The sequence below is a fragment of the Xenopus tropicalis genome, chromosome 8 (assembly GCF_000004195.4).
Source record: "Xenopus tropicalis strain Nigerian chromosome 8, UCB_Xtro_10.0, whole genome shotgun sequence".
Classification (NCBI taxonomy): Eukaryota; Metazoa; Chordata; class Amphibia; order Anura; family Pipidae; genus Xenopus; species Xenopus tropicalis.
In genome coordinates this window covers 75,989,275-76,010,215 of record NC_030684.2, presented here as the reverse complement: position 1 = coordinate 76,010,215, position 20,941 = coordinate 75,989,275, and the positions used below count along the sequence as shown (strand labels likewise).

General features: G+C 38.3%; 2 protein-coding genes across 9 annotated transcripts in view; both read right to left on the bottom strand.

The window, feature by feature from the left end:
• The window catches only part of wdr62 (WD repeat domain 62), a 35,804-nt gene extending 28,316 nt beyond the window's left edge, over window positions 1–7,488 (bottom strand). The window contains exons 1-5 of one of the 2 annotated variants that reach the window (XM_018096859.2): window positions 7,178–7,488; window positions 5,223–5,314; window positions 4,153–4,215; window positions 1,781–1,838; window positions 259–429 (exon numbers count right to left, since the gene is read on the bottom strand). In XM_018096859.2, the coding sequence (XP_017952348.1) occupies window positions 259–429; window positions 1,781–1,838; window positions 4,153–4,215; window positions 5,223–5,314; window positions 7,178–7,303 (510 nt within the window). In that variant the 5' untranslated portion in view covers window positions 7,304–7,488. The remainder of the gene's footprint in view (window positions 1–258; window positions 430–1,780; window positions 1,839–4,152; window positions 4,216–5,222; window positions 5,315–7,177) is intronic. The other variant, XM_018096858.2, reaches the window with a different exon arrangement.
• Window positions 7,489–10,548: 3,060 nt separating this feature from the next.
• Window positions 10,549–20,471, bottom strand: znf160 (zinc finger protein 160). 7 transcript variants are annotated; one of them, XM_012968547.3, is made up of 8 exons: window positions 20,380–20,470; window positions 17,172–17,376; window positions 16,372–16,545; window positions 15,750–15,840; window positions 15,470–15,577; window positions 14,323–14,430; window positions 14,018–14,125; window positions 10,549–12,081 (listed from the first exon to the last, which is right to left on the bottom strand). In XM_012968547.3, the coding sequence occupies exons 2-8, from the start codon at window positions 17,241–17,243 to the stop codon at window positions 10,904–10,906; spliced, it is 1,839 nt and encodes a 612-aa protein (XP_012824001.1). In that variant the 5' UTR covers window positions 17,244–17,376; window positions 20,380–20,470; the 3' UTR covers window positions 10,549–10,903. The 7 variants fall into 7 exon arrangements, with proteins under 7 accessions (XP_012824001.1, XP_012824002.1, XP_012824000.1 ...); XM_012968548.3 differs by having other exon boundaries at window positions 20,384–20,464; XM_012968546.3 differs by having other exon boundaries at window positions 20,328–20,385.
• Window positions 20,472–20,941: the final 470 nt, after the last annotated feature.

Sequence of the window (20,941 nt, the reverse complement as noted above, 5' to 3'; positions counted from 1 at the left end):
CCTGATCTTTGTTTCTCATGTATAATCTAACCTGCGATGCACATAAGAAAAAGTTCCTTTATTGAACCAAAGTGCATAATGATCTCCTTTTAGGCTTAAAGTGGATTTCAACCTCATTCAATTCAGACATTGAGAATGTGTAATGTTTGGCTTTGTTTTATAAAGTTTTTACATAATAGCTTATAAAAAGGTGATAATAAAGGTATAGGTAATTGTAGTAACCACTAAAAATGCTTGTTTTTTGTATATTATGGTTACCTTCCAGTCCCACACATTGATAACCATGTCATGCTGATAGCCCACAGAAACAACATATTTCATATCAGGAGAGAAGCATACACATGACACTCCATATTTGTGGCCCAGCATTTCAGATACTAGGACTTTTTCAGCCACATCCCAGATTCGGACAGCTGGATTGTGCCCACTCTGTAAAATATTGAGATGAGTATTAGTTCTGGAGTTAGTTTGTCAACTAAAGCTTAAACAAAGACATCATAAAGATAACAGGTCATATACAGTGCTGTCCAACTTCTGCGGTGCCGAGGGCCGGAATTTCTCTTGCATACATGGTGGAGGGCCGCTAATGGAAGCCAGTTTTGACCACTCTCCCTTTAAACCACACCCACTTCAAACCACACCCATTTTATCACTATGGTGGTAGTGCAGCAAAAACCCAAATGATTCGTCCTCACAGAATTATATTATGTCATATTAAGACGTACCTTTAAATCCATATGCCTCCTCCTCCCCTGTGGATAGCACAGCAACCCCCAGCATATAATTACACACCTTAGGGACCATTTCATCGTTATTTCCAACTGCTAACAAACTCCCAAAACAAACCCCTACAAGGTTAACCTCCCACAGGCAGCATAGGGTAGGCAGAGTATGGCACACGCAGGCAGCACTCTGCCTGCCCTATGCTGCCTGTGTGTGCCATAGCCTCCCCGCCCTATGGTGCCATACTCTGCCTGCCCTACCCTGCCTGTGTGTGCCATATCCTCCCTGACCTATGCTGCCTGTGTGTGCCATATCCTCCCTGCCCTATGCTGCTAATGTGCCATACCCTCCCTGCCCTATGCTACCTGTGTGTGCCATACCCTCCCTGCCCTATGCTGCCTGTGTGTGCCATACCCTCCCTGCCCTATGCTGCCTATGTTCCATACTCTGACTACCCTATGCTGCCTACACACAGGCAGCATAGGCCAGGCAGTACATACAATGTGAACAGGAGAACAATATGGGTGATTACAGCCTGAGCCTGAGGTGTGAACACTGCAGGGGGTAAACAATGTAGAGATTAGAAGGTGTGAACAGTACAGGGGATTAAATTTTTAAACAATACAGGGGGATTACAGCCTGACTCTGAGGTGAGAACCATGCAGGGGGCCAGTTAATCTCAGTACTGATACCATTTAAAGCTTACACAAAGGTAAGCCATCAACAGCCAGACAGGTGGGGGGCCACACAGAGGGGGGTCGAGGGCCGCCAGTTGGACAGCACTAATATAGGTGATAACAAGTAACACATGTGGCACAGTTTGTCTAGTGTCATATAGCCAACTAAAGTCTTGCCCAAATCCATGATTTACATGTCTCTTTCTGTTCTGGGCCTCATGTTGCAATGACTTTGCTGCTCTTTCCAACCTTGACCTATAAACCACACCAAATATAAATTCTTCTAACTGAAAGGAACCCAGCAGTAACTAAATAATACATGAATGCCAAGATGGAAGGAATTCCAAGTATACAAAATGTTATAAAATAGTAATACTTACCTCACCAGTAACAATAAACTTTCCATTAGGAGAAAATGACAAAGCACTCAAAGGTTTCCTGCAGAGAAAGGAAACCATTTTTGTATTAAAGTCATCTTTTATGTTCCATATTACCTAAACGGATTTATAACAACATTTCTAACAAAAGAGTATAATCATATTCCATTTATATATTTTCCTAGTTCCTCCTACATTTCTCACTCCCAAAGAGTGTATCACTTGCTTTGTACATTTGCTCAGTAATTTGGTTCACTAAAAAGTACTGATCATGTAGTCGCAAGACAAGTATACACTTGTAAATGAAAGTTGGTGGACTTAAAAGAAAGGCAGATATATAAAGAGCTTTCACTCTAGCATCTAACTAACTAACAGCATGTGTGTCTGAGCCATTAAGCACTATCTGCTAGTACACAGACAAGTTATAAAATTCCATCAAGCCTGTCACACATAGAAAGCAATATAGGGTTTCTGATTATCCCTTAACAAGCAGAATATTAATTCTCTATGGTCACACACATGGATGGCAAATCTGCAAGAGCATTGTTTTACATATACAGTGGAGGAAATAATTATTTGACCCCTCACTGATTTTGTAAGTTTGTCCAATGACAAAGAAATGAAAAGTCTCAGAACAGTATCATTTCAATGGTAGGTTTATTTTAACAGTGGCAGATAGCACATCAAAAGGAAAATCGAAAAAATAACTTTAAATAAAAGATAGCAACTGATTTGCATTTCATTGAGTGAAAATAAGTTTTTGAACCCTCTAACAAAAAAAGACTTAATACTTAGTGGAAAACCCCTTGTTTGCAAGCACAGAGGTCAAACGTTTCTTGTAATTGATGACCAAGTTTGCGCACATTTTAGGAGGAATGTTGGTCCACTCCTCTTTGCAGATCATCTCTAAATCCCTAAGGTTTCGAGGCTGTCTCTGTGCAACTCTGAGATTGAGCTCCCTCCATAGGTTTTCTATTGGATTAAGGTCCGGAGACTGACTAGGCCACTCCATGACCTTAATGTTCTTCTTCTTGAGCCACTCCTTTGTTGCCTTTGCTGTATGTTTTGGGTCATTGTCGTGCTGGAACACCCATCCACGACCCATTTTCAGTTTTCTGGCAGAGGGAAGGAGGTTGTCGTTCAGGATTTCACGATACATGGCTCCGTCCATTTTCCCGTTAATGCGAATAAGTTGTCCTGTGCCCTTAGCAGAAAAACACCCCCAAAGCAAAATGTTTCCACCCCCATGCTTGACGGTGGGGACGGTGTTTTGGGGGTCATAGGCAGCATTTTTCTTCCTCCAAACACAGCGAGTTGAGTTAATGCCAAAGAGCTCTATTTTGGTCTCATCAGACCACAGCACCTTCTCCCAGTCACTCACAGAATCATTCAGGTGTTCATTGGCAAACTTCAGACGGGCCTGCACATGTGCCTTCTTGAGCAGGGGGACCTTGCGAGCCCTGCAGGATGTTAATCCATTGCGGTGTAATGTGTTTCCAATGGTTTTCTTGGTGACTGTGGTCCCTGCTAATTTGAGGTCATTAACTAACTCCTCCCGTGTAGTTCTAGGATGCTTTTTCACCTTTCTCAGAATAATTGACACCCCACGAGGTGAGATCTTGCGTGGAGCCCCAGAGCGAGGTCGATTAATGGTCATTTTGTGCTCCTTCCATTTTCGAACAATCGCACCAACAGTTGTCACCTTCTCTCCCAGCTTCTTGCTAATGGTTTTGTAGCCCATTCCAGCCTTGTGCAGGTCTACAATTTTGTCTCTGACATCCTTGGACAGCTCTTTGGTCTTTCCCATGTTGGAGAGTTTGGAGTCTGCTTGATTGATTCTGTGGACAGGTGTCTTTTATACAGGCGACTAGTTAAGACAGGTGTCCTTAATGAGGTTGACTAATTGAGTAGAAGTGTCTAACCACTCTGTGGGAGCCAGAACTCTTAATGGTTGGTAGGGGTTCAAAAACTTATTTCACTCAATGAAATGCAAATCAGTTGCTATCTTTTATTTAAAGTTATTTTTTCGATTTTCCTTTTGATGTGCTATCTGCCACTGTTAAAATAAACCTACCATTGAAATGATACTGTTCTGAGACTTTTCATTTCTTTGTCATTGGACAAACTTACAAAATCAGTGAGGGGTCAAATAATTATTTCCTCCACTGTACAGATTATACCGGAGCACCTGGGAATATGGCCATTTGTGAGCAGCAACCATTTGAACATTTTTTTTCTCAATGTATAATTTATGTACATACTGTGCATATACATTATAAAACTCACACCATTAAACATTAAAAGTGACGGCATTCCTGGAAGGCAATAGTAAATGCAAAACAATATTTTCTCTTTAGAGATTTACTTTAAATCACCTGCATGTGTTGAAAATGTGTGTTTGCTTGTTTTTCCTTGGACATAAAACTACAATGACACATCTGGAAGAGAAAATGACAAACATGATAAATCAGAAATCTTTTTTACTTTACAACCCATTATATTAGGGGCAGTACACCTTCAGGAGACATTTTGCAGACATGACATATATTTATTTTCCTGTACTATTTGATATATTCTCTTTTTAAGAATTTAACAATAGCAGTAAATTGAGAGTAGGTGTATCATTTTGGGACTCTTATGCAAACTGGATGGTAAATTTGTCCTGAATCTCAAAAACCTAGTAAGATGCTTTTCACCTTTAAAGGCAGACTACAACATGCCAAAGTGCATCTAAACCAGATACCAAAATGTGTGACATAAGCTTTAAAAGTGCAGTCATTTTTTTCTTTTGCATTTGCTTCAGGTATCAGGTATCCAGGGTGCATACTAAACTTGGAGTCTGTTATTACATTCCCATAGTGTTTGTTCTGTTAATAGGATTTCCTAACACTCTGAGAATAATGGCAAGTTTCAAACAAAATGGGGTTTCAAGCATGAACAGATCACTAGAAAAAAAAACACACGCTTTGCTAATTAATACAAAAATGGCCTGGTTCTTTTCAATAATGATTTGTGTTATGTGTTGTATATTACTGCATTGATTTAAGAGTGTTATAAATAACTTCATTGATTTAAAAGAGTTGGTCACTCGAATGACAGGAATAATTCCCTTAGCAAAAGAGTCTAGTAATAATAATGTATATGGTTTTATTTATCCGTTTTATTCAGAAATCATGTGGCTGTGTTTCCTTTAAAATAAATACAACTGTATATATTTTAAATAGGAGAAATATATATATGAAAAAACTTTTTGGTATTCTTCAAAAAATTTCAAGGACAATTGTATTTTTACTTCTGTTTTTCATTCCATTTTCATTTGTAAAAACAGTAGGGAAGCATTCAGTATAACAATGTGCTAATGTGATTATTTTTCATTTAAAAATATATTTTGGGCCTAGTTCTCCTATAGAATACAGTCTGAAAAAAAATCTACCTATTATCTTACCCAGCAGGATAGGCAATAAGTCCAGAAATAGGGTCACAAGTAATACTGCTGTTGCTGGATACTGTAATTCCCAAAACTTTTTCCAGTTCCACCTAAACCCAAAAGAAGAATTAAGGTCAAATGTAAATGTAAAGTGGCCAGCCTGCATTTATACTGTTAAATCTATACTTCACTATTTTAATGCCGCTTAAAGGACAAGGAAAGGCAAAGTCACTTGGGGGTGCCAAAATGTTAGGCACCCCCAAGTGACTTAGATCGCTTACCTTTTACCCCGGGCTGGTGCCCCTGTTCTAAGAGAACAGCACCAGCCCGGGGTAGCTGCAGCGCTTCCTCCTACCTGCACGCATGCGCAGTAGAGTGAAAAAGCCAAACTTTAACAGAGAAGTCGGCTTTTCACTCTACTGCGCATGCTGTTTTCTCCTAACAGGGGCACCAGCCCGGGGTACAAGGTAAGCAATTAAAGTCACTTGGGGGTGCCTAACATTTTGGCACCCCCAAGTGACTTAGCCTTTCCTTGTCCTTTAAGGCTCAAATAAGGACAGGAAAAACTTTCCTAAGGATTCTACATAAAATTGCAGGATTTCATCACCTATACTACCACGGAGACAGGCCTGTAAGTGTGGGAAAGTTACAGAGGCCTAGGGTGGCAAATGTGGGTAGCAACAGTGAAGGGATCCACACTGAGAACTGGGTGGCAAATTCAAACAGCGTTTCAAATATCCTATCTGCCAGATTCCAGCAAGGCTTACTTTTCCCAGAGGTTTAATAACGTCCTTATTCTCTTGTTACCAGGCCGACAAATCGCCGAAGTTGCCTCGCGAGGCTTTTTCGGCGATTTGCCGCGTGTTTCATCCCACCGGCAGGTGATGGCAACTCGGGAAGATTAGTCGCCCGTGAACAGGGAGATTTGTCGCGGGCGACTAAGAGCCCTAAGATTTCTCTCTCCCTAATAACCAATTTCAGTGAGATCTGACAAATCATGATAAGGTTAGTGATATCATATATCTAGCGATTTTTCATCCAACATTAGTCAGAAAATTGATCGGGCAAGTTTGGATATTTTCATTGTTAACAATGAAATTTGCCCATTGTCCAACTGTTTGCAGGACCAAGCAGGTAGTTTCCTAGCTTCAACTAGGTCAAGATCGATTGAAATGGTTGTTTTCGTTGATGGGCAAATCGTACCTTTACACAACTGTTACAGGAAAAGGTTGGTCCTACCATAATGAAAAGATCTTTTAAAAAATCTCAACGTGTATGGCCAGCTTTACACTAGTTTGTACAATACATATTTTCATTTTTACTCTGCTGTCTTCAGGATTTTTAACAGTCACTGGACAGATTATAGAATGCAAAGAAAATGCATGCCTAACATTTGGCACTGCCCAGTGATTTAGACTTTCCATCTGCTTTAAAATATTTATCATGCAACCATGATGTAAGATTGGTGTAATTTGTTTTTACATATAACATCATGGTAGAAATTAAATATACTTGTTGTTGGGATGTACTCTTTGTATATACACGTGATCAAGTGGAGATGTATGTTGTATGGAGCTAAGCACAGAAAGTCACAGAGACATTATACCTGAGAACTTTCACACAACACTATCCACATGTATACATGTAAATTAAATCATCCATATCCCAGAAATGTACATTAGTCATGTTATAGGGGTTCACAGCTTCTGACTATTCAATATCACAGTACCGGATTTCCATGACTTTTAATGAATTTGGGGTAAAATAAGCAATAACCCAACGCATAAAGACCCTCTTACATATATGTTTTTGTGTAGAAAAATATTCAGCCCTGTTATGGGCGGTACTTATTGTTGTCACGTGACCGGCTGAAGCCAACAAGTCATGGAAGCGCTGTTCAACAAGCGCCTTAGTATGTCAAAGTAACCCCAGCAACAGTCCCCACCTCCCGTATCCCTTTAACTCGTTACAACCTGTCTATGTCCGCGGCCATTGCCTGCGTTTCCCGACTGGACCCTGGATGACTTTCGACGTCCAGGTGAGGGAGGTTGCGGTTGGAATCCGTGAATGTTTCGGCCATGCTCGCTGCAGTCTGACATTTCCTCACGGCTTTCCTCAGTTTGAAATTCGCGGCTGATGCTGTGGACAACGGATGCAGTTCCGATAGGATAGCGTAGGATGAATGGGTGGGCTAATGAAAGCCTTTGATTAGACGATTTGAGAAAGAAGGCAGGGCCAATTCAGTCACGTACTAATTGCCCAATAGCAGGACTTGTGGGCTGGAACGCAAGACAAGCAGCGCAAGGTGAAGGGGAAGTTCGTGTTCGGCAGGCAGCAGATAAAAAGATCTAGTTGGGCGTTTTTTATGCTGAAATGAATCCCTGAAATCTTATCGGTCACACTCAGGGATCAGCATGAAACAGGTCGAAAATACAAATAAATCAGAATATTATTAGTCAACATGCTAGTACCCAGTGTTTTAAATGATTTGCTAATTAATTGTTCTTCTTACTACAGTTCTTCTCTGCGCTGCTGGTTCTGTCTCCCTTTTCTGCCTCATTATGTCAGCTTAGGCAGCAAGTGTTATTTGTCACTTGTTTAAGTTAATGTACATAGAGACTACAATAACACACACACACACACGCCCTCCAACAAGCTGCCTGTTCTGTATGAGAAACAAGCCTGTGCAGAAGAGGTATGCTGTCTGGGCATCATCATGAATAGATATAGGAAGCTCATTTTGTGGGTATATTGTAACATAGAAGGGACAGAAGTACATATTGCATCTATAGTTGATAGATGACTGATTTATATATCTGCTCACATGAATTGACATTTATCATTTTCATAACCCTGGCAATATAGGTGCAAGTTCTGCTATTTTTGCATTTGTTTTAGTTAATGAGAGTTTCCATCCTCTCACTTTTTCCTTTGCAACATCTACCTCTCAAACAATGTGATGACTACATGTAGCTATACAGTGTGGAGCTGTTGCTTTTGGTAAGTGCTTTTCAATTTTGCATTTATAGTACAAGAGGGGATCCCCCCTTATCTGGAATACCGTTACCCAGAAAGGTTCATATTATGGGAAGACCATATGCCCTAGACTTCATTTTAAGCAAATAATTCTAGTTTAGAAATAATTTCTCTTCTCTCTGTAATAATAAAACAGTACCTTGTACTTGATCCTAAGTAAATTGCATGGATTTGCATTGATTGCAAAACAATCCAGTTGGGCTTATTTAATGTGTAAATTATGTTTTGCAGACTTAGTCCGATGCCACATGAGGCCAATTCTTGGCCTGAGAAACCTTGCCTGCACCCGGAATTGTTATGTCAACCTTGGTGCAGGCACACAGGGTTTCAGCCTTAAAGAGATACTGACACTAGAAATTACTGTTTTTTTAAATATATCATATCTTTGCATGAGTTTTATAATTTTGCCTTTAAAGTATTTCCCCAATGCTGTTACATTAGCTTTCTGATCCCCCATGTTCATCTATGAGGGGGCTGCCATTTTTATGCAGCAGGAGTCCATCAGGTTCAGGAACTTTAAATAACAATTACTTACAAAAGCAAACATGTCAGTGAAAAATGATTAACACAACCTATAGGTAACTTTTTATATACATTAATATTTTAAATAGTATTTTTTTCATGACCGTATCACTTTAAGGTATGTGAATTCAAATTAAAAGAGCAAACAGATTTTTTTATATTTAATTTTGAAATTTCACATGGGGCTAACCATATTCTTAACTTCCCAGGGTGTCACAGCCATGTGACCTGTGCTCTGATAAACTCCTGTCACACTTTACTGCTAAGCTGCAAGTTGAAGTGATATCACCCTCCTCCCAGCAGCCAATCAGCAGAACAATGGGAAGGTAGCAAGATAGCAGCTCCCAGTAGATATCAGAATAGCACTCAATAGTAAGAAATCCAAGTCTGGCTTGGGACTCCTTCAGTTACATGGGAGTCAGAGAAACTATAGATTACCTGAAAGCAGTTCTTATGTGTAGTGCTGTCTCTTTCTGAGAGCTCGGACTCAGGCACAATGCACTGAGATGGCTGCCTAACTAAACTGAAAGTATTTTAATGGAGCATCAATTACAAATACATATTTATAAACCTGGGGAAGTTCAAATCACACAGTCTCTTTTCTACATGGTGATCCCTTATTTTTAGTAAAGATACATGGAAAGCTAAATTGTATTATATGAAAATTTTGTTGTAGTGCAAATCAGGTTTTCTTATTTAGTCAGTATGGTAATTCAATATTTAGCAGCACCGCATTGAAAAATGGAAAGTGGTTGGAGGTACATCAGCATTTCCTATAATAACACACAAGCTGGGAAAAGCCAAAAGCCAACATTCACGAGAGCCCCATACTTATCATCGCCAGCATTTATTAATATAGCGCCAGCAAATTACGCAGCACTTCACAATAAATTTGAACAAACTGGGATCTTGGCGTAAGTGCATCTGACACTGCTGAATTCTGCACCTTGAGCTGAATTCTTAATCAGGCAGGGAGTACAGGACGAAGCACGTCCCATTCTTTCTTATCGGCCCTTACTGACACAGTCACATGTATGGGAACGCAGGAGGAAAGCCCCGCTTGTATGAGCCTAAAGGGGTGCAATTTTGTGCCTTTTAGTGTTCATGCACTTGGGCCATGGTTAATGAGCCCTGAGCCTGCTATAAAAAAATTCATAGCATCTTTATTGCAGTGGGACACTGCAATAAGCTGTTCTTAAAAAATTTGTACCTGTGTTGACAAGTGATATCTGTATCAGTATATTTTATTTTAAGACTAATTCTGGGGGTTATCATCTTCTACCTTTTTGTTAAAGCTTGGTTATTCTTAAAGGAAAACCATATACATATTTTATTGTACGCTTGGGTATTTAGCCCCCCTTAATCATAACTGACTTTCCTACCACATTCAGGATGGCGGAATTATGCAAGTGGCCACATGTTCTGGGGTGTAATACATGGAACTAGCACTTTATTTATCCTTGCATGGATTTTGTGGCCATTATTACATGAACTTGCTACAATTACATTTTTCCAGCCTTGTGTTCTTGGAATATGGGAACTAAGATTTTTTTTTTTTTGTTAAGCAAGTTTTTGTCCTTGGTGCTAGCAATCAAATTCAATTAAATGTTTTAAATTTTTTTGCTAGATCAGCCCCAAGTTTATGAATAACAGAAGGGTTATCTTTGAAATGTTTTGATTCTTTTTCAGGCTACACCACTTATGTCGGTCATTTAGTAAAGGCATTATTGCTGCTTTGTGATCTTTTAATATAATTCTCAGTAGCAGAAAGAAAATGTAAAGCAGCTCTTATAAGGACATTATTTATTCTCACACTGGCATACATCCACTATATACAGAGCACTAAATTAATGTTTCGAAGAATTAAAGGAAATATACCATATTTATATGTAACATTGTATTTAATTTATTGTCATACTTTATAGATGTACAAGATATTCTTTCTTTAGATATCCTGCATTCATGCGTACATCTTGCATCAGCAGAGGTAAGCATGACAGTTCTACAAATGTACAAAAAATGTGTTTTTGGTCGCTAGGGGTTCAGCTGCTCTCTTGCTATTTCAGGATTAGCAGATGTCTTTGATAAAATGTCAGCAAAATAAAAATGTCTGATAAAGAAAAACATTTTTCCTAACAGATCTAGGACCTGTGAATTTTTTGATGTCTAACAAGATGAGTGTTTTGTGTAAACCTTTTCCCACACTGGTTGCATACATGCGGTCGCTGTGGTCTGTGAATGACTTCATGGCGAACAAGATCTGCACGAGAAATAAAACCTTTCCCACAGTGGCTGCAGGCATATGGTCTCTCTCCTGTGTGTGTCCTTTGGTGAATGGCAAGATGGAATCTACTAAGGTAACTTTTTCCACAGTCGTTGCAAATATAGGTCCCCTGTCCTGTGTGTATTTTCTGGTGAGCAGCAAAGTTTGATCTGCTTATAAAGCTTTTTCCACATTCATTGCAAGAGAATGGCCTTTCTCCAGTGTGGGTTCTCTGATGGATAACAAACTTATAACCATGAGTGTAACTTTTTCCACAATCACCACATACATATGGCCTGTCCCCTTTGTGGATGATCTGATGTTTCAGAAGATCAGTGTTGGAAGTAAAGTTCTTTCCACATTCTTCACATCTGAATGGTTTCTCCCCTGAGTGAGATCTCTGATGTACTATGAGATATGAACTGCGAGTGAAACTTTTGTCACATTCTGAGCAAGAGAAGGGCCTCTCTCCTGTATGGGATGCCTGATGTCGTCCAAGGTGGGCATTTCGGGTAAAACTCTTGCCACACTCATTGCATGAATATGGCCTTTCTCCAGAGTGGATTTTCATGTGGTTAGTGAGGTGGGTATTACATGCAAAGTGTTTGCCACAGTCTAAACAAATAAATGGTTTTTCGTTCTTTGCAGTTTTGCTTGTAATTAAGTTGCAGGGGGTTGTTCTTTTCCCCATGTCAGTGTTTACATAGTAGTCATTTTTTTTACTTGCTTCATGAATATCTATGTTTAAGTGTTTGTTTAGAAGACAATTTGTGTGGTCACTATTGCTACCAGAATCTTCTGTTTCACCATGATTTAACTGCACAATTTGTATATCTCCTTCAGCAAGAAATGTATCATGATCTGTTAAACACTGTTCTTTAATAATATTTTTAATACTATTTGCAAAAATCCCTTGTGCAATATCACAGCGTCCGTGGGAAGTTCTTGACGGCAAACTGTTTTCCTTATACAAACACTGGCGAAAGTCATCTTCCATCCAAGCTCCTTCTACAGGAGACACAGCAACTTGACCATCTACCTCTTTAACATCAGAGTCTATAAAAAGAGGGAAAAGAATGCTATATTAAATAAACTTAAATGGCAACAACGTTAAGATATCATTTTAAAATGCAACGGAATAAACAGGTGCTATTTATTAAGAGCATGTCCGCAACTGTATCTTCACATGATTTGAAATAAAATGTGTCTCTGCAAATTTTAAGTGACATGATGGAATACTGCATCTTTAGATAGTATACATAACTTCTGCTTCCATAGAACCACGTATATAATGAATGAACATATGGGTTTTTTTTACAGCTACCTGCTGCTGTCCCATGTTTAAAAGCATTATTATTAATGGGAATGTGATTGAAATAATTACATCATATGAAGCTGCATACACAGTACCTGTTCTTAAAGGAGAAGGAAAGTCATTTTGGCATTTTTTTGCAAATAGTTAAGTCACAATAGTGCAAGCTAGAACCCTTTATTTAATCTGTAGAAATATACCTCAGTAAACAGCCCTAGAAGCCCCCTCTGTTTGTTTAAAGGACAATAAAAGGTTAATATAAATTAAAAGTAAGTCTAAAGGCATTCTTTTTAAGTACTTACTGCATATCTAAATTCCGAGATCCCTACTTGTCACTCTGAGATATGGTGCTGGCAGCCTACAGTAGTGTGAAGCCTACAGTAACATCACTGAAATCTCTCTGTCCTTGTAGCTGCCAGCGGCAGCCTTCCTATTCTCTGAGCATGTGTGTAACTTGATCCTGTCTCCTGTTCTGAGCTACACATGCCCACCAGCCAATCAGAAGGGGATCTGCCAGAGGGAAAGGGGGGGGGGGAGGGAATTAAACACATGTACAGTATGAAGCAGGGAGGGAAAGGAAGGGAGAATACCTTTTTAGAGATGGCTTCCTGTTCTAGAAAATGTGAAGTAAGTGTGACTGAGTAATTATTTGATTAGGTGAGCCAAAAGTGTGGGGTTTTTACTAAACAATAGGAGGACTATTGGGCAGTATGCTTTTTAAATTTTGACTTGCATTCTCCTTTAAAATATCTGCCATTTTAGCTTGGTCTCAGTAGCTTCTGTGCTGCAGCTCTGGCTGCTGGTAGCTCAGATTACACAGCAGAGCTGGGAGGGGGAGGAGGAAAAGGGAGAGAGGAGCAAACTGAGAAGAGTCATGCCATGGCCTAAAGGATTTTTCTGAGAGCAAGAAGTCTGAGACAGAAAAACATGTATACACAAAAGAAGACAAGGAATCCTTTGTTCCTTTTGATAGAGCTTTTCTGTGAGCATTTATGGCTTTATTTACATAGACATTTCTAATAAAGCTTACTTAGTTTTCCCTTTCCTTTTCTTTTAACAGCAGGTGCCTGCACTAATGGAAAAAACTTCTGCATGTAGTTTTGTATCCTGTGAGTAATGCCACCAATACATATGCACAATCGACAACCAGCATCAGGAAAAAATGGAAGTGGTGCAGGATTTACCCCTACTCTTAGAACAGTGATATATTACAGAAGAAATTGTTGGCTGCAACAACCAATTCAGTCAGAAGGACCCTTTTAATACCACTGACTAATTGTAATTTTTACTGAACAAGCCCTACACTGAAATTTGTTCTTTCAAAGAATTAAAACTATAAAAGTAGCAGCAAATATTACAAATCAATTCCTATGAAAGTGGCATCACTAAATTTTTCTTTACAGCAAGTAACAAGTTTGTTTTGTTTATGAAAGCCATTGTCAAACTTAATGTATTGTCAAATTTGAATTCCAGTATATTGAAATGGAAACATCACAGAGAACATATTTCAGTGTAAGGTTTGTTATTCAGTAAAAATAGCAGGTCAACAATCTGAATATTTTTGAAGTGTAGGTCCAGGTCATAAACATAATTAAGTTAAAACATGGCATAAAACAAGGTAATCTGCAATGTAATAGTCTACAATAGCTGTCAGAAGTACAGAAAACTGTTAAAACATACCTTGATCAGTATCATCTGGAATCACCACACAGTCTCTTGATTCTCCCATCATATTTTCACCTTCTTGTTTAATATCTAGATCATCTGCTGGATTTACATTTAAGTATGCTGTATAGAAGAAAAACATTATTATATAACTATTATAAATATTTTTATTTAATAGTTATATGTGGAGTCTGAATATTTTTGCAGTGTAGGTCCAGGTTATAAACATAATTAAGTTGAAGCACAGCATAAAACAAGGTAATCTGAAATGTAATATTCTACAATAGCTGTCAGAAGTACAGAAAACTGTTAAAACTTACCTTGATCAGTATCATCTGGAATCACCACACAGTCTCTTGAATCTCCCATCATGTTTTCGCCTTCTTGCTTAATATCTAATTCATCTGCTGGATTTACATTTAAGTGTGCTGTATAGAAGAAAAACATATTATTATATAACTAGCATAAATATTTTTATTTAATAGTTATATGTGGAGTAAAGTGGGAGCTTTTTCCATGACCCATGTGTGGAGCTTCTTCCAGTTCTGGTTATATGACAAGGGTTGCTGTAGTACATGCATATAAACTAAGTGCCCCAGTCAGTAAATTGGGGTCGTAAGTTGCGATGTATTAGTTATTTACTTACATGTAGGACAGCAAAGGTGGTGGTCAACAGCAAATGGAAATAGGTACTGATACAGAGTGTGTAGACTAGCAGCCTGGTCTGCAGTATCTACTTTTTCAATTATTATGCAATACTTTAGGTTCACCTTATCAATTTAGTCAAAAATCAGTCAAGTTATTACTACAAGCTGGACATTCTTTACATCAGCAATACCTGGGGCGCATTTTAGTTCAGGGGATTTGATAGTAACTGTGGTACCTGTTATTTCAAAAGCCATTAATCCGCTGGATACATGTGGGAGCTTTTTCCATGGCCCATGTGTGGAGCTACTTCCTGTTCTGGTTATATGACAAGGGTTGCTGTAGTACATGCATATAAACTAAGTGCCCCAGTCAGTAAATTGGGGTCGTAAGTTGCGATGTATTAGTTATTTACTTACATGTAGGACAGCAAAGGTGGTGGCCAACAGTAAATGGAAATAGGTACTGATACAGAGTGTGTAGACTAGCAGCCTGATCTGCAGTATCTACTTTTTCAATTATTATGCAATACTTTTGGTTCACCTTATCAATTTAGTCAAAAATCAGTCAAGTTATTACTACAAGCTGGACATTCTTTACATCAGCAATACCTGGGGCACATTTTAGTTCAGGGGATTTGATAGTAACTGTGGTACCTGTTATTTCAAAAGCCATTAATCCGCTGGATACATGTATTCATATGATACATGCAACATCAACCTTCTCATTTATCCTCAAGGAGTAAAGAACTCAACATTTTCTGTATAAACTGCAGCATAAGATTGCATTGATTTTTTTTTGTTAAAATGTTTAATTGTTTACCTTGGGAACTAACTTCATGAATTTCATTCTGACTATCTTTAAACTTTTTCAGTAAAGAGCTCTCTTCTTGCTTGATTTGTAAATTCTCTGGCGTCACGTTGCTGTAACCTGGTATTTGAAAAAAAAAAAATTTAGAAGTCACATTGCAGGATGCCAGGAGACACAAGATGTGTTTCTGGGATACAGGTATTATATGGGATTCATGCATTAACACCTGGCAGTTAACTAAATTAAAGGTTTTTCAAAGCTTCCACAAACACAGTAAGGGAAAATCTCTTACCCATGGAGTTTAAAGGCTGGTGGTTCTCTGTTATGACATCTCTGTAATAATTTCTGTGTTCTTCAAAATATTTCCACTCTTTCAGAAACAACTAAAGATAAACACAGGGAACTAAATGAAAAGTTAGAATAGACATTATGCAAATATAAGCATGTCTCATAACTCCTGTGATCACTCATTATAAGTGATGGTCAACTCCTAAGTCACAATATGTGAACCAAAGGAATATATTTTTTTAAACTATTATTTAAGCCAGTTAGTCCTTCATTTTTTTTGACTGTTAGGAAATTGAAACTACAGTACTCATTTTGAAGGGTCTCATAGGTCTATATGTAAAGTGGTGCATGTTATAAATGAAGTCCAACATAGATATCAGCAATACTAATGGTAAAATAAACAATGAGCATGTTGTATGGCACAAAAAGATGCATGTCAAATGCGGGATATCTTGGAGTCTGCGTCTAAGATATAAAATAAAGGTTTGGATTTTTGTCTTTCCTAAAAATCACAGTCAAAAGTTGATCTCTATTACAGTTTATAGCTTGATGCCTGATCTGTCACATATTGGAGAATTTGTCTTGAAAATAAAAATGATACTATAAGCATGTCTAATGGCACTTACCTCTCCAGTCAGAAGCTGAATTATTTTGCAACCAAGCTCTAAGATCTTCTCTCTTATTAACAGTGGGTTATCATTTCTGTCCTGTGAGTGAATACTTTGTTCCACAATAGGGTTTGGGGCATTGCTGAAGATACTGTGCACTTCCTCATTATTTCTCTTCACCACCATACATTCCTAAACATTTATGCAAGATATTAACTGAATTTAATTGACATCCTCTAAAGAAGTCAATTATGTATTACAGTTTGTCTAATTATGCCTCAAAAGATACAAACATTTTCAACATTCCAATACTATTCTCCACCTTTCAGGCACTCGCCAGAAGTTGTTGACTTTCAAGTGTTAGAATGTATGCAATCAATATGTAAGGAATGGAATATAGCCAGTTACAGCACAAAAGAAACTGCATGTAATTATAGAATGTTTTTATCTTATATATAGATAGTGCCAAAGGAAGCACACTCACATTACAATATAATATATTATATATATTATAATATATATATATATATATATATATATATATATATATATATATATATATAAAATATATTATATTATATATATATAAAATATATTATATTATATATATATAAAATATATTATATTATATTATATATATATATATATATATAAAATATATTATAATATATATATATATATATATTCCATACTGATTGATGGAGACTGACTGATATCTCCAATTGTGGAATTTAGTTGTATTTTAGCATTATATCTTGACTGTTCTAAGTTTAGAAAAGATGACATGCTATTATTTACAACAAGTTAACAGATCTCACCTCGCCGGTTAGTAGACAAATGATTTCCAGAGCATGATTAAAGATCTTCTCAGTTATCTGCTTCTTGTTCATCTTTAGAGAATGTTTAAAAAGTGTTCTCTGGGTCTTCTTTTGTTAAACCTCAGTTATTTCCTACAAGTATGGTTAGGAGCAGATCTGTTTCACCCTGGAAGGTACAATAACCTTATACATATCTCTCCACCATCTGCAAAGAAAAATTAGAATGAAAATGAATTTAATATATTACATTTGCTAAAATTACACCAGTTTCCCTCAACTTTGTCCTTACTGGCCATACATCCTCAAACCTATCCTTAGTCCTCACTAGCAAAGCACATTTTCAGTACAAAAAAAAAAAAGATTTTATGATTATGTAGCAAAAATAGCCTGTGTTTATTAATATGTATATACACAGTCATACTGCTTACTCTGCCAAGGTGAAAACACCTATATTGCATAGAGACCATTAATACACAGGATATTCCGGATAAGGGGTCTTTCCGTAATTTGGATCTCCATACCTTAAGTCTACCAAAAAAACAATAAAACATTAAATAAACCCAACAGGACTGATTTGCATCCAATAAGGATTAATTATATCTTAGCTGGGATCAATTGCAATGTCCTGTTTTATTATCACAGAGAAAAAGGAAATACATTTAAAAAATCTGAATTATTTGATTAAAATGGAGTCTATGGGAGACAGGCTTTCCGTAATTTGGGGGTTTCTGGATAACGGGTTTCCGGATAATGGATCCCATACCTGTATTCTGAAAAAAGTAGAATGCTTAAATGGTTTAGCCAAGCAATAATGTTTTATTGAGTTATCTCAAGACATGGCAAAACATGGTTTACTCAGAAAAAAAAATAAGCAGAAAAACATTTAGTTTAAAGATTTTTGCTTAGCAGTTCTTCATTTTGGTGTTTCGGCAGTTATGCGGTTGCTAGGGTCTTATTTTCATGGCAACAAGGTACTGGTTTCAATAAAAAAAACTGCAATATTAATAGGAGAGGGTCTGAATAGGTAGATAAGTAAGATGTAAGAAGTCACAGGAACAATACCATTGTAGCCTCACAGAGCAATAGTTTTTTGGCTGACAGGGTCAGTGACCCCCATTTGAAAGCTGGAAAAATGTAGAAAGGGTAAGCAAATAATTTAAAAAGTATTAAAATAAATAATTAAGCCCTATTGCAAAGTTATTAGGAATGGAACATTCTATTACATAATAAAAAGTTACCTTCAAGGTGAATCACCTCTTTAAATCTTATTTGCCAAAACTTCAAAATACAGTTTTCCTTGCTCCTTTTTACTACTCTGTATAAGCACATAGAACAACTGTATGCAATGTCGTTTGTTTTCACTTAAAGGAGACATATCCTATAAAAAATAAGAATGTACCAGTGAATTGTACTCAAGATATAGAAGGATTGTGCTTAAAAAAATTGTGTTTTGGACTGATTTATTAAGAAATTCCACCAAAAGCCCAATAGTTCCGCCCATCTGTTCCACTTCCTGCTGGCTGAATTCTCTGGATGTGCAGGGGGGCCGGTGGCCCTCAGTACCCTGCACTGTGGGATAGAAACCAATCAGCAGCTAGGCTGACCTGATAGGGAACTGAAGCCTGTCTTGGCTTGTGTGAGTGCAGGGCTGTGATTGGCTCTCCCCCTCCTGCTGTGCTTCTGGCAGGGACTGTTAGGACACGCCCACTCTTCATTTCAAACACAGACAGAGAAGTGATAGGATCTATAGGGTGCTCCAATAAAGGGGCCATTTTACAGATAGGATTAATGTTTAGCCCAAAGTGAAACCAGCACCATATATTATTCATAATTGCCTACAAAATTAGGGTTTTTCCAATTTATCCAATATGTCTCCTTTAACATAAAGTAAAGCTACATTAATGGACACAGTGTGAAATGATATTTAAAACGGACACAGAACAAAAAGACTTATTGTAGGAGAATCAATGGCATTAATTTGCACCAGTGACAAGCAAATTACATTTTAAGATGAATTGCTGCAAAAATAAAATTAATATGAGCTGGGCCAGAAAAGACATCCAAGGCAAGGGCACATGCTCACCAACAACATCCTTCCCCCATAGCCGACACACCCCACATCGGCCTTCCTCTGCTACTGCCACCACCATACTTGCTGAAGTCTAGCTTTAATTTAGTACTCAGTGTGCAATGCTCCCACTCAGTAATCTCTCTCTCTCTCTCTCTCTTTATTCCTTCTTCCTGCAGCTTTTGATTGACAGCTTTAGTACATCATTGTTGTAACTTTTACTAGTGAGTATATTGGAGCTAACTGTCCTTTACATATTTGGAAATGTTCTTATTTTTATGGGATGATGCTCATATTCTCCTTCTCTTCCACCAGTGAATATGCTCTGTATGCCATACACCTAAATGGGATTGTGGAACCCTGACCTATCTATTTCTCACAAACAAAAAAGTATCAGTACTTGGGGCAACACAGATCAGAACGGTGCAAGGCTTATAGCCACATTTATATCAGAAAAAATGGATTGCACAACATTGAAAAATATTTCTACAGTGATTCCAGAAGCTGTTGGGACTGGGAGCACAAAGAAAAATATTTAAGGAAGGTTAGTACACTCATAGGTGTGCCTTCCATATTTATTTGTGTGAGTGTGTTGGTTTGACAGCCATGCAAATTAGAGTGCCACTGCAGAAGAGAGGGTGCACTGGTGGGTACGAAAGTGATCCCCCAAGACCAAGTGCTGATCAGACGCGGTGGGACTGGGGGGTGCAGGCCCACCGCGTCAGGGGAGAAACGGTCGGGCAGAGGGAGCGCCGGCAAGGGTCGGGATTTTTCCCGGTGTACCAGTCCGACCCTGTATCAGATACAGGAAGTTTACACTCTGAGAAGAGCATCGAGCGACTCTGTTCCCTGGAGCAAACCACTCAGCTATAAGAAAGACGATTTCATGTGCCACAATGATGCTTATTCGGAGGACTTTCATGACTATAACACGTACTCTTAAATCCAATTAAGCCTTAAGGCTCACACACAGTAACCAGAGGAACAGCAGCCCACTTTTACCACTGATACCAACTACCCCCAAGGTCTTGCCCAGCTCGTCATACCCACATGCCGAAGACATTTGTATTTCACTCCAACTACATTACCTTGCTACTAAAACAGCCAAGCAAATCAGTTCAGAGTGCAAGGACCACTTACCCACCATTATAACCGGAAACGGTAAACCTGGAGTGCAATAGAAATCGGGTCCTGGTAAACACAAATGACAGCGTTGGGCAGTTCCTACTGAGTGACACCTAGTGGCCAACTTCAATAATATATGTTAACTTACGTACTTAACTTAAAATTGACCAAACTGCCTGACAACATGTGGGTATATATTTGTGCTTTATAATGATAACATTTTTATCCTGTTAGAATGTGCAGTGAAGATTAGAAGAGAATCTGTTTTTCAGACCTTTTAACTTAAAGCCCTTTTTGTGGTCAAAAATATTGTCCGCATCCAGTGTCACACTGGGTGTCTGGAGTCCATCAGGGTCTGCCACCGCAAAGGCTTACCAATTGATCCAAGGTGGCCCCTCTTCCTTGCCCCTGTAAGCTATGCGCCAATCTAATCTCCCCACACTGCAGGGGTGGGTCTGGAGTGGCAGGGCTTACAAGTTTTCTCCTGGTGTCCCACCAGTTGAACACTGTCTGCATCCCTTACCTCAGTTAGCGATGATGCAGAATGTTCGTGTGATTGCAAGGGGTTTGCTGTAAC